The sequence below is a fragment of the Bubalus bubalis genome, chromosome 5, assembly GCF_019923935.1.
Source record: "Bubalus bubalis isolate 160015118507 breed Murrah chromosome 5, NDDB_SH_1, whole genome shotgun sequence".
NCBI classification, from domain to species: domain Eukaryota; kingdom Metazoa; phylum Chordata; class Mammalia; order Artiodactyla; family Bovidae; genus Bubalus; species Bubalus bubalis.
Window position 1 is genome coordinate 108,830,194 of NC_059161.1, and position 13,594 is coordinate 108,843,787.

General features: G+C 43.1%; 1 protein-coding gene across 3 annotated transcripts in view; it reads right to left on the reverse strand.

Annotated features, from left to right (window-relative positions):
• SIAE (sialic acid acetylesterase) overlaps window positions 1–13,594 on the reverse strand; it is a 37,526-nt gene that overhangs the window by 21,541 nt on the left and 2,391 nt on the right. For 2 of the 3 annotated variants that reach the window (XM_025286327.3, XM_006057641.4), the window contains exons 2-3: window positions 11,135–11,296; window positions 2,227–2,402 (exon numbers count right to left, since the gene is read on the reverse strand). In XM_025286327.3, the coding sequence (XP_025142112.3) occupies window positions 2,227–2,402; window positions 11,135–11,258 (300 nt within the window). In that variant the 5' untranslated portion in view covers window positions 11,259–11,296. The remainder of the gene's footprint in view (window positions 1–2,226; window positions 2,403–11,134; window positions 11,297–13,594) is intronic. The other variant, XM_045165826.1, reaches the window with a different exon arrangement.

Below are 13,594 nucleotides of genomic sequence, written 5' to 3' on the forward strand. Positions count from 1 at the left end.
AGATGATACCAAAAGTATAGACAACAACAAAAGAAAACACAGATAAACTGAACTTCATAAAAATTGAGAACTTCTATGTATCAAAGGACACCCTCAGAAAATGAAACTGACAAAGTAGCGAATGAGACAAAATAGTTATAAATCATGCATCTGACAAGCGATTAATACCTCGAAGATATAAAAAAATTCCTACAATTTAACAATAAAAGCAACCCAATTCAAAAATGGACAAAAGGCCTAAATAAACATTTTTTCAAATAAGACATACAAATGGCTAATAAGTACATGAAGTAATATGCAACATCACTAGTTGTTGCTGCTGCTAAGTTGCTTCAGTCGTGTCTGACTCTGTGCGACCCCATAGATGGCAGCCCACCAGGCTCCCTCGTCCCTGGGATTCTCCAGGCAAGAACACTGGAGTAGGTTGCCATTTCCTTCTCCAATGCAGGAAAGTGAAAAGTCAGAGTGAAGTCGCTCAGTCATGTCTGACTCCTAGTGACTCCATGGACTGCAGCCTACCAGGCTCCTCCGTCCATGGGATTTTCCAGGCAAGAGTACTGGAGTGGGGTGCCATTGCCTTCTCCATTTCTAGGTCTAGCCTCTATGATTATAATTCACTCAATAAAAATGATGGTTACTTTAATACTCTGACCTAATTAATATTCTGATCAAATTAGTACTATGACCTAATTAAAGTCTAATTCAATAAAGTCATGGTTTACATAAAAACACAATTTAAATGTATTACAATGCTTTCTTTCAAAAACTAACACAATCTTCGATACTAAATTATGTGTTTCCTTCAGTCTTGACAGGCACTAGTTGTCAGAGAAATGCAAATCAAAACCACATTAGGATACCACTTCTCACCTACTAATGCGGCTATAATCAGAAAATGAAACCTAACACCTGTCAGTGAGGATGCAGTGAAATTAGAACCTTTGTGTATTGCTAGTAGGAATGTAAAATGGTATAGCCATTGTGGAAAATGGTTTGATGGGTCCTCAAAAATTAAATATAGAACTAACCAAGCAATTCCAATCATAGGCATATATCCAAAAGAACTGAAAGCAGGAACTGAAACAGATTATCTGTAAATCAATGTTCACAGCATTGATTTAATATTGCTATGAGCATTGCTCACAATAGCCAAAACGTGGAAACCCAGGTGTTCATCCACAGGTGAATGGATAAACAAAATGTGGCCTATACAATGGAATACAATTCAGCCATAAAAAGGGACAAAAGTTTGATACAAGCTACATGCATGGACCTTGAAAGCATGATCCTTAGAAAGATAAGTCAGACACAGAAGAACAACTATTGTATGATTCCACTTCTAGGAGGTACCGAGAAGAGGCAAATGCATAGACAGAGAGCAAGATAGAGTTACCAGTGGCAGGAAGAAGGAGAAAGCAGGATTTATTGTTTAATGGGTATGGAGTAAACGTTAGAGATGATGATAAAGTTCTGGGGATAGATAGTGGTGACTGGGTACACAAAGCATTGTGAATATATTTAATGCTGCTGAACTGTACACTTACCAACAGTTAAAATAATAAACATTATGTTACATTCATTTTAGCCACAGTTTTTAAAAGCATGTTTTAAAAACAAAGTTTCATAAACACCAAGTGATTGCTCCAAGCCATACAACTAGTAAGGCAAAGCCAACATTCAGTCTCAGCTCTTAAAATCTCCATGGCAACAAGAGACAGAGTGTGTGAACTGCTCAGCATCAAAACAAAATCTAATTGTTTTGATCTCCTAGGCTGTCTCCAGAAGCTCATCTTCTAAGACCATTCAAAGAGAAGAGTAATCTACATGGCCCCCGATTTGCTATTAAATCTCCGTTACCATCAGACACTGTCCAGCTTCTGCCTTTAGCCCAGGAAAGTGAGAAAGTAGTGCCCCATACACAGACAGCACCCTGGCCATGACTAGCGAAGCAGGATTTGGGGTCACATTCACTCCCCGGCTCCACAATTATGCTGTGATCTTAGGCAGGAGCTTAAACTCAGCTGGGCCAGTGTCCTCATCTGTGAGATACGAATGTCTTATAAGTATTCACCCTATGAAGTTGTTCAACTGAATTAATTAGCACATGCAGAGAAAGCACTTAGAACAGATCTTGGCTTCTACCTCCTGCTCCTCCTCGCCCCTTTCCTCTTCCTTCTTTTTCTTCTTCATCATCAACGTTATTATCACTGAGACTTTGCAAATTACCTGTGAAACTGTCATCTTCATGTTACTTTGCCCACTGCAAAGCCAAATGTCTCCAAACAAGACATCGTGAACTCTCAGAGTGAAGTTTATACTCCCAAGAGTCTGCTGTGCCATCACTTCGTAAGGTCCACCAGGCTTCATAGGATCCAGTACCACTGTCCAGGTGTTAGAGTCTGCTGAAATAATAACAAGGCTCCAAGGAATTAATGAATCAATCCACTAAAATGAAACTGAAGCCCAGAGTCATGCATCAGACTTATTTGCGGCAATTCCCCTCTTCTGTGATGAACTGGATCCAAAGCTATGAAGACCAGCCAAATTTTAGACATGTCAACAGAAATAACAAAAGCAGTAGTGTGGCTTTCTTTAATCTGTACCAATCCCTCCTTACTTTTAACTGAAGCATTTATAAGAAAAGTAAATCACCCAGTTATAATCCTAAGCAAGGACAGACAAAAATACAGATATTAAATGCAAGGGAGTTTAATACAAAAACGCAAGATGGAAATTCTTACTATACCACCAAACTGTCAAAATCAACATGATCATAATCTAATAGGTTACAGTGCCCCAAACTAACTTGGAACTATCCAATCAAATGTGAGCACAGGTTAGAGAAAACCACTCATCATCTGAAACTTACTTGATGGTACCATCCTTGTCATCAACACCCCCACCTCCTCCCCGTGTTGCTCTTGGGGATTAAAAACACCAGTGGTTCTGGCCTCTTCTATCTACAGTTAAACAGGTGAGTGGAGAAATGGACGCAAAGAAGTAGTAGGAGGCAAATAAATTCATCTCTCTTTGAAGAAGATATTTAGACTTACCCAATTAATTATTTTCACAGAGTTATTTACCAGTCTTAATGTTTTCGGACTCAATTAAGGAGATGAAAAGCCATCCAAGGCCCTGTTTCAGAAATTCATAGCATATTCCCTAGGAACCACCCCCCCACCACCTTCCCACCTCTCACCCACTCATACCACCACCACTGCCAACATCATACTCGGAAACTCAAGAAGAATATCTTCCAAGTGGCAAAATTATGCCTAGGAGAACTAAAGCACACGAACAAAGTTGAAGAAGTGGAAGGAGAAAATAGATAAAATAGAGATGATCATTTTAAAAGAAATATTCTTGGCATAATGTTGAAGAATATGGACTGATTGATAATTTGTGCCCATCAGATCAATGTCAATTCAAAGGGAAGGAATGGCAAGAACGGCAAATGAGGCATCCTAAGGTTATCGTTGTGGTTGTTGAGTCCACTAAGTCATGTCCAACTCTTTTGCGACCCCATGGACCCGCCAGGCTCCTCTGTCCATGGAATTCTCCAGGCAAGATTACTGGAATGTGTCGCCATTCCTTCCCTTGCCATTCCTTCTCAGGGGATCTTCCTGACCCAGGTTTTGAACCCACTTCTCCTGCTTGGCAGGAGGAGTCTTTACCATCTGAGCCACCTGGGAAGCCAAGGTTATTGTACCAACCAGAAAAAATATCAATTATAAAAATACTAAAAAACAAAAATACGAGCCAAGTGCCTACTCTGTACCACATGCTAAGATCCTCCTAGTCAGTAAGAGCTAATGGGAGAAGTCCAGACACATGGCAGGAGATGGGTAAAGGCTGAAATGGTAACAGATTACTAAGAGCCTGGGAGAAATATCCAAAACCCTTAGGCAACAGTGAAAGGGCTCAGGTCACTCCTCTTAGAAGCAGAGCCAACTGAGTCCGCTATTCCCACCCGTGAGAGGGCAACTGAGCCCAGGACCGAATGTCTGCTATTGTTTTTACACCACCAATCGCCACAGACATCAACACATTAAATGCAGAATGCACCTAAAGCAAAAAACCACTGTTTGGGAAACAGTGGGCAGCAAGCACAGATTGCACCACACAGGTGTGAGGTGATCCATACGGCGCTCTCATCTGAGAAGGCAGACTCTCCAGCTGTCCCAACCGCAGCCTTGCCAAGGTCTTCCCAGGCTTCTTACCGGAGCTCCGTCCTCCTGCCATCAACGTTACTCATTTGTGATAATGCGGTCAATCCCTGGAAAACCTAGGACAGGGCTATTTTTTGAGCCTTCTACTACAGTACATGCTATTCTGAGTCACTACTATTAATTAGGTGTTTGCACTTAGTCTCCATCCAAGCAATATGGCTGGTGTGGAAAACCACCTTCCCCAGAGCTTCTGAAAAGCTCTGCTGCCCAGCAATAAAAAGGCAAAGAAGGAAAGGGGGAGGAAGCTGGGCAAAACACAGCACCACCCCCCTACCTCAGCCAGAGGAGGCACTTCCCCTAGAGCCCAAAGCGTCTGAAGAGAATCAGGCATCGAGAGCCTTGTTCTCCAGAACCGCTCCCTCTAGGAAACCTCTCAACTTCCTCAAAGACCTTGAGAACTTCCTTCTGTTCTAGTCCCCGAGTTCTTTTAGTTTCTAGCTCTTTTCCTCTCCCACTTCATAAAAGAAAAACTCTGACACACTGAGGGTCAAGTAAAGTTAACTGCCACACAAGGCAGGAGAAACCAGCTCCACGACAGAGAGGTTATTAATGGCCAAACTAACTCAGAAACAATCAGTTTAAAACAATGCAGATTTACTTCCATGGGCGGGAGAAGACTCTTGAGAGTCCCTTGGACTGCAAGGAGATCAAACCGGTCAATCCTAAAGGAAATTTAACCCTGAATATTCATTGGAAGGACTGATGCTGAAGCTGAAGCTCCAATTCTTTAGCCACCTGATGCCAAGAACTGAGTCACTGGAAAAGACCCTGATGCTGGGAAATACTGAAGGCAGGAGGAGAAGCGGGCAACAGAAGATAAGATGGTTGGATGACCTCACTGACTCAATGGACATAAGTTTGAGCAAACTCTAGGAGATAGTGAAGGACAGGGAAGCCTGGCATGCTGCAGTCCGTGGGGTCACAGAGTCAGACATGACTTAGTGCCCGAACAACAAAGTGTATACAAAGGAGAACAGCCCTCGTGAAGACTGTTTCTAGACTGAAAGCAAGGGTGGGACGGTCCACAAGGAGCACTGATTCGGCCTTGGCCCATCCATTTAGGACTGGCTGTTTAAGTGGAGCTGACCATAGGCCAGTGAAGTCCAGTTGTAGATTTTAGAAACCATTGACCCACCAAGCCCATTAGCTTGAGTCCAAGTGATAAAATTAAGTGACTGACCACCAAGAGTTGAAGCTCACTATTCAGCCGGCGTTTGCTGACCCCAATGGGCTTCCTGAGCAACAGCTGTTCCCGGGTCCTTCCTCTAGGCCCCCATCACTTGCCGTCTTGTCATATCTCTTACCAATCCAGGCCCAGGTTTCTGTAAATGCTCATTTTTGCTGCAGTCAAACATCTGCTTCCTCCATTCTTTCTTCTTCATCCAGGAAGATACATATCCTTCCTTCATTGTGCCCACCATGTGCCAGGAGCGTCACCAAGTAAGGGCAGAGAGCAAACCCCAGTGCCGGGTTATACTGACAAGAAAGCCACGCAAACTGACTGTGTTTTCCTGCCCAACCACTAGCGTATCTGGTGGTCTATTTCTCACTGTCCCTCTTCTCTTCATTTTCCAGCCACAGGCATAAGAAAAGAACTCTCTCCATGTTTTATCCATCCCCCAGACCAGCCCCCACCTCAAAATGGGAAGAATCAACAAATCAAAGGCAAAAAAAAAAGAAAGAAAATAATGAGTCTAGAGACGTGATTAGTCATAAAGCACATCTTGCTTTTTTCCTCTTTGCCATTCACATCAGATGTTAATTATTTTTCAGGTTATTGTGCCAAATCTCAGCAGCCAAGAAGAGAAAAAGGAAAATTATCCAACAACTCTTCCCTTTCCAAGAGGAAAAACCTGGATCAGGAAGAAGCCCCCAGTCACTGTTCCCCCACAGAACCCTGGCACCCCACCAACTGCAGACAGGCTCACTGGTTTGTGGAAGTGACCTGGAGGTAAAGGAGGCCTTACTGCCCAAACTGCCCCTTCCAGACCTGCATTATTCTGTATAAAGTTCATCTCTACAGCCACCATGAATGAAAAATAAAAAGCTTAAATATTTTTCTATCAATAAAACTATTCCTGTAAATTCCTTAATCTATAGCCTGCTATGGCAGACACAGCCAAAGATGACCCCCAATAAGTCACACCCTTGCAGAGTTCCTCAAGTGCTGGCAGAATTCATGATTTGCTTCTAATCAACAGAAAATGGCAGAGGGGATTAGATGCCATCCTCATGATTATGTTATGTTACCTAGAAAGGATGAAGGAGGTTTGCAGGTATAATGAATAATCCCTCATCAGTTGACTTGAAGTTAACTCAAAGGGAGATTGTTCTGGGTGGGCCTGACCCAAAGAAGGTGAGCCCGTTAAGTAGGGTCTAGAGGTCAGAGATGTGAAGCTTCAGAGATGGGGCCATGAATTCTACAGGCACAAGGACAGGACTCTGCCAGCAACCTAACGGAACCTGGAAGTTAATCATTCCCTATTCGAGCCTCCAGATGAGAACTCAGCCCAGCCAGCACCTTGATTTCAACCTTCTGAAACTCTGAGAACCCAGCTAAATGACGGCCAAGTTTCAGATCGACAGAGATAGTAAAAGTAAGTTGTTTTAATCACCTAAGTTGTTGATAACTTACTATGTGACAGAAAACTAATGCAGATTTTTTACTTTCTATGAGGTTTAGGCTTTTTGAGTTTTTCTGTTTACCTCAATCATGATGACAAATTCAAGCAGATACACCTTCATTTTATCACCTGCAGGTGCACCCCCAACGTGTGTCAAAGTGAGAGGATGCAGGCTCCTTGCCCCAAGTTTACGCCTTGTCTCTGAAAGAAGCATTATGCGTCACCTGATGACATAAACAGGCCCGGAACCTGACCATGTTCCCAGCCATCCCTCAGGTCTCAACTTTCCCAAAGCTCAAGTGTCAGTCTACTGGACAAAACCCTTTATGCCATTAAATTCTGCTTTGCTGTGGGCACTTAGGGGATTACAGGTAATAAGTTAAATATTAACAGAGATGGACAGAGTGGCCAAATGAGGCAGTCTGGCTGAAAATCCCAGGGTCGTCATCAGAATCTAAATAGAAGTCAACCCTTCAAAATGCCCCACAGTGTCTCCTTTGAGACACATTTCCTTCACTGCCCAGTGAAATTTCCTACATGTCTATCTTTTTTATTCCAAATATCACTTTATCCATGTTGCTTCATGGGCAGGACAGAGCAAGCTGTCCACTGAAGCTATTTTATGGATCTGTATAAACTATGGTACCTTTTTTTTCTACCAAGACAGTGTGGAAGCCCACCAAATAGCCCCTTCCTGACCCCATCAACAACAACAATCTCTTTCCCTGTGAAATTCCCATCAACAGTCCATGAATCACTTGGCTCCTGTCAGTTGCTGCTATACATCCAAACTCCAAACGATGCATCACTTTTCAGTGATGCAACTGAGCTGAATCTAAACTGCCAAATGGGAATGGAAAGGAAGGCATGAGCGAGTGGGTTCCTGGAGGGTGGACACTACTTACATTCTTCTTTGAATCTCTAGGGTTTCTAGCTTATTATAAATAATAAGCCCTCAGTTGGCATTCACAGAATTGAACTCAAGATAAGTGAACAGGTTCACTAAAGAAGGAGAGGGGCTCATCTCCTAATTATCAGCTTTTATTTCTTCTTGTCACCACCTACTCTCCTGCGTTGTCTCTGGCCACTCCAAATATCGGTCCTGCAACAGCCATGAAAGGGTAAAAAAACTAAAAATAATGCATAAGAACATTTTTAAGACTGAAAAGCTACATATTATGTGCTTGCTCTATTTCTACAGTAGTGTGCAATCTCTGTCTCCTAAGTATTAATTGGTAATGTTAATTATTAGCACCAAAGAAATCCTATTTCTTATTTTTAAACTACATCAATTCTTGGGACTTCCCTGGGGGTCCAGCAGTTAAGACTCTGTGCGTCCAAATGCTGGGGGTGCAAGGGTTGGGGGGTGTGCAGGTTCAGTCCCTGGTTGGGGAACTAAGATCCCACATGCTGTGGGGCATGGTCAAAAAAATTTAAATAATTGTTTAAAATTGTTTTAATTAATTAAAAATAATCCTGACCCAGGGATCAAACCTGCATCTCCTGCATATCCTGTACTGGCAGGCAGATTCTTTACACTACCACTGAAGAACCTGGGAAGCCAAAACTTAATTAAACTGCATCAATTCTTTAGCTCTTTAAGTCAACGTCATTTTACTGAGAGTACCACTACCTGTACTCCATACGGCTTATTTCTGAGATGACACAACACTAAAAGAAAGCACTACTAGTCTCCCAAATTCTTCATTTTCAGTATATCCTGCAAGTCACCAACAGCATTTATATCTAACAGAGAACAACTTCTCAATCAGCTTAAGTTCCCCTTTCAGCTCTCTGAATTTCACCAAATAAGCTTCTTCTGCTAAAAAGTCTTGTTAAAACCCAAGAACCAGAAGCACTTACCTTGCACCTATGCCTAGTACTTAGTACATACTTTCTTTATGTTTGTTGAAAGAAATGCATTCTTTTTTTTTATTCTTGGCTGTCCTGTGTCTTCGTTGCTGTGAGGGCTTTCTCTGGTTGCAGCAAATGGGGGCTACTCTCCAGTTGCCGTGTGTGGGCTTCTCATGGTGGCGGCTGTTCTTGGTGCAGAGCACGGGCTCTAGGGCACAGGCTCAACAGTGGTGATGCGCAGGCTTAGCTGCTCCATCGCATGTGGGATCTCCTCTGCTCAGGGATTGAACCCGTGTCTCCTGCATCGACAGGCAATTCTTTACCAGAGCCACCAGGGAAGGCCCTGGAAATGAATTATTAAAAGTCTGCACCAGCGTTTGCATCACTCTGGATTGAAGATTGGTCCTGTACACTGACAAAACTAATCAGGTGGTCTTTGTTTTCAGGGGCCAATAAAATTTTCACAAGCTTTGCTGTCACATGTATGTTCAAGTCCCTTATCAAGCCACCAACCCCCACATTACCACCACCCACCCCAGAGAAGCCTCCTCACCTGTCTGACTCTCACCTCAACATCCCATAGCTGTAGAGAGACCTCTAACTGAGATATAATACAACCAGGTCTCCACTTGACCCAGCCCTGAACCTGCCTTCCTGCATCCTGGAACTTCGAGCTCCTCCACACACTACCTAATACATCCTTCTCTCTTCTAGGCAGAGACTCCTCTGTATGACCTCTCTGCTCATGAAGTCTGCTAACTGCTAATTCTCACCTTGTTGAACATGCTCACAGCCACTACTTGGAGTCAGGCCTTCCCTGTCTATCGCCTGAATATCCTAACAGCCTACTAACAGGTCCCACCTACTTCTCGTTTCATCCGTCTCCAACTCTTCTTCCCCAGTAAGAGTAAGAGTAAAAGCAGCCAGAGTAATCTTTCTAAAATACAGATCTGGTTGTGTTCTTTTGCTGCTTAAAAGCCATCTACCCAAAGTAGTGTATATACTCCCTGGAAATGACAAACAAGCCTCCCTCCATTTCCAGCCTTATCTCCTGCCATCCACCATCACACACCCTAGTGATCCAGACAAACCAACCTGCCTGTCACTCCTCCAGCAACCCGGGCTCACTCACACCTCCATGCCTTTGCCCAGGTTGCTCCCTCTGTTGGGTCTGCCCTGCTCATCTTTCAAAACAAGCCTTGCAGGTCATGGTGGTGTAGTCACTAAGTTGCATGCAACTCTTGCGACCCCATGGACTGTAGCCTTCCAAGCTCCTCTACCCATGGGATTCTCCAGGCAAGAACACTGGAGTGGATTGTCATTTCCTTCTCTAGGGGATCTTCTTGACCCTGGATGGTTAGACTAAGTTTACTATCCCTCCTAAGCACTCTTACAGCACTCTATACTTCCCCACTGTGGCATCACGCTTCACTGTAATTGATTATTATTTTTCTGTTTCCTCCCCTAGCCTCCAAGCTTTTCTGTTTTGCTCATCACTAGATAACCAATACCTAACCCTGTATCTGACACCTAGTAGTGACTCAGTAAATACCCGAGTGACTGACTAAATAACATAATAATAATAATGACAGCAATAACAATGTTGTTGTTGTTTAGTCACTAAGTTATGACTGATTCTTTGTGACCTCATGGACTATAGCCCACCAGGCTCCTCTGTCCATGGGATTTCCTAGGCAAGAATACAGGAGCCGGTTGCCATTTCCTTCTCCAGCAGATCTTCTTGACCCAGGGATTGAACCTGCATCTCCGGCAGTGGCAGGCAGATTCTTTACCACTGAGCCAGTGGGAAGCCCAGAAATAACAACAGCTAACACTTATTCAGTACTTATTACGCACCAGGCACTGTTCGAGGTACTTGATATGTGTTAATTCATTTAATCTTCAAAATAAGCCTAAATATTATTTTTATCACTGTTTTAAAATAAAGAAATTGTGACGCAGAGATGTTAAATAAAATGTCCAAGGGCATATAGCCATTAAGAAACAGGATCTGAATGGGAACGGTGAATCCCAGGGCTTAGGTTCTTAACCCTCCCCGTACAGCGACCTCTCCTTTACACATGATTCAGTTCAAATGTCACTTCCAGTGGAAACCTTCCCTTACCATCCAACCTGAGGTGTTTCTCTTCTGCATCCCATGACACTCCATATCCACCTCCCGTCAGCACTGACCACACTCACTATATGGCTTGGTGTCTATTCCCATTACTGCACGAGATCCTGGAGGACAGGGACTTTGACTTGGTCTTATTTTCCTTTGTATCCTCAGTGCACATGGTAAATACTCAAGTAACTTGGATGGATGGATGGATGGGTAACCTGAGCTGGACTATTAGCATTCATTTTCACATCATCCAGCAGGTGGCAGAAGAAGACAAAAGCTGAACAGAGGCTGACCTGTCTTACCTTTCACACTGGTCACTTTCTTCATGATGGGCTCCTGATCCCTGCACAGCGTCACCGTCACTGTGGCTCTGGGTGTGCCGTAACCCCAGATCACTGCCCCTGCAGGCTCCCTCTGCAGCACCATGTAGTCATCGACGTACGAAGCAAAGCGAAAACCAACATCTGAAAAATCCAGCAAATATTTAGACGAGCATCACTGGAGAGATTCAGTGCCAGATTGAATCTGGTGAAACAGCGAGGAACACGCAGTCTTAATACGTGAGAATTCCAAGTTACCCTGTCCTTTCAATTTTCTAAAACCAGATCTTATTCCTCCTAATTAGGTAAGCAGCATCACAAGGACAGTTTCCAGCAGTATGCATCATAGAACAAGATGACCAGTAAGGGAAATTCAAAGAGCCTGGGACAACCCATTTAATATGTGCCTCCTCCCCTTCAAAGCTCCTCATGTTCCTTTGCTCTCAGGCCTGGCCCTAACGCTTGACTCCCTCCCCCCAAAATCACCAAACACTCTCTTTTTATGCCTCTCACAGATGGTATTTATGAGAAAAATAAACCACTTCCTTTCCCTACTTTCTATTGCCACTCCCACTCCTCATAGCTTGGAATAAAGAGGCTGCCTCTCTCCATCACAGCCCTTTCTAATCTTTTCCCTCCACTCTTTATCTCCCCTCTTCCATTCTCTCAGTGTCAATTTCCCTCAAATAACTCTCCTTATTGTGTTTTTTTGACAACCCACTGAAAATTCTAAATAAACCTTTATGAGTTTATGTGACAAGTCTGACTGCTTCTAAGGTAAATTCAAACCAATTAAGATGCAAAAAATAGGGTTAGTGAGAGAGAGAAGGTCAAAGTGTCTGAACCAAAGGTCTTTCCTTGCAATTCGCCCATTTTGCAAGCTAAATTATATGAAAAGAGAAAGAGCCCTTGAAACTGTGGATTCTATTCTAGACAGTCACTAACAAGGCTGAATAAGAATTCACTTTAACGAGATCATTCCTATTTTTAAGCTCCAGCCTATATCGAAGTATTTTATTAATAACAAGTATCTATCCAAATTATCTCAGTGAATTCATCAAAACTTAATGAGAAGGAAAAAAATTTTTTTTCACTTACATCCCACTTTATCTGAAGAAAACAGACCAAAACCCCCTAGAAGAAAATAATTAACAAAATTAAGATTTTTTTTCAAGTGTTTTAAATAAAAATGATAGGCAGGAAAGAGAATCAAAACTAACAAAGTTGACATTTTTTTCTCCCCGGAAGCTCCAAAGGGTGACAGCCCCTCAGGCTATACTTAACAGGGCAGTATCACTAATGGGTCTCCTACATAGACTTGGTGGCCTATTTGTCCTGCACTTCAAATAACAGCCCAGTCCTTAGACATCCTCAGCTCTCTCTTAGGAGTTTGTTCCATCGTAAAATCTACATGACAATCAAAGATCATCCAGAAGACCCACTAGGCTGGAGATGCACAGCTACCAGGAGCAAAATGCTCTAAGAGGAGACTACAACAGTCTAGAATTGCATAAGCACTTTTGGCAGCCTGCTGGAGGGAAGGGAAGAGGCGCATGCGTGGGAAGGCCTAGTCTTGGGTAAGTGCTTCAAATGGAACAAAACCTGAAAACTCAAGGCCTAAGAGCTAAGCAGAAAGAGGATGGGGTAGGGAAGGGATTGAAGAAAACTGGCTGCTGCAGGCGTTATTGTTGTTTAGTCAGTAAGTCATGTCAGACTCTTTTGTGACCCCGTGAACCACAGCCCACTAGGCTCCTCTGTCCACAGAATTTCCCAGACAAGAATACTGGAGGGGGCTGGCTGCAGGTATGAGATCATGCAAATGAGGGGTTCTGGGTGTGTGCAGCCACCTTCTCAAACGTCGGGGGAAAATACCTTCCCCCAACCCCTCAGTTAGTCTGTTGTTGACCACACACATCCGTTGAAACTGTTTGTGCACGACTCTATTCTGAGTTACAGAATTTGAGAGATGGAAAGGATCTTTGCCACCCTAGGGTAGAATCATGTTATTTACTGATCAACAGACTGAGACCCAACTAGATTAGATAATTTTTTTAAATAGTTTGCGTATTATTTCAACAAATATTTTAAGTTGCCCACTATGTTCACTTCATGGCAAATAGATGGGGAGACAGTTCAAAGAGTGGCAGACTTTTATTTTTCTGGACTCCAAAATCACTGCAGATGGTGATTGCAGCCATGAAATTAAAAGATGCTTTCTCCTCGGAAGGAAAGTTATGACCAACCTAGACAGCATATTCAAAAGCAGAGACGTTACTTTGTCAACAAAGGTCCGTCTAGTCAAGGCTACGGTTTTTCCAGTGGTCATGTATGGATGTGAGAGTTGGACTATAAAGAAAGCTGAGTGCCGAAGAATTGATGCTTTTGAAGTGTGGTGTTGGAGAAGACTCTTGAGAGTCCCTTGGACTGCAAGTCCATCCTAAA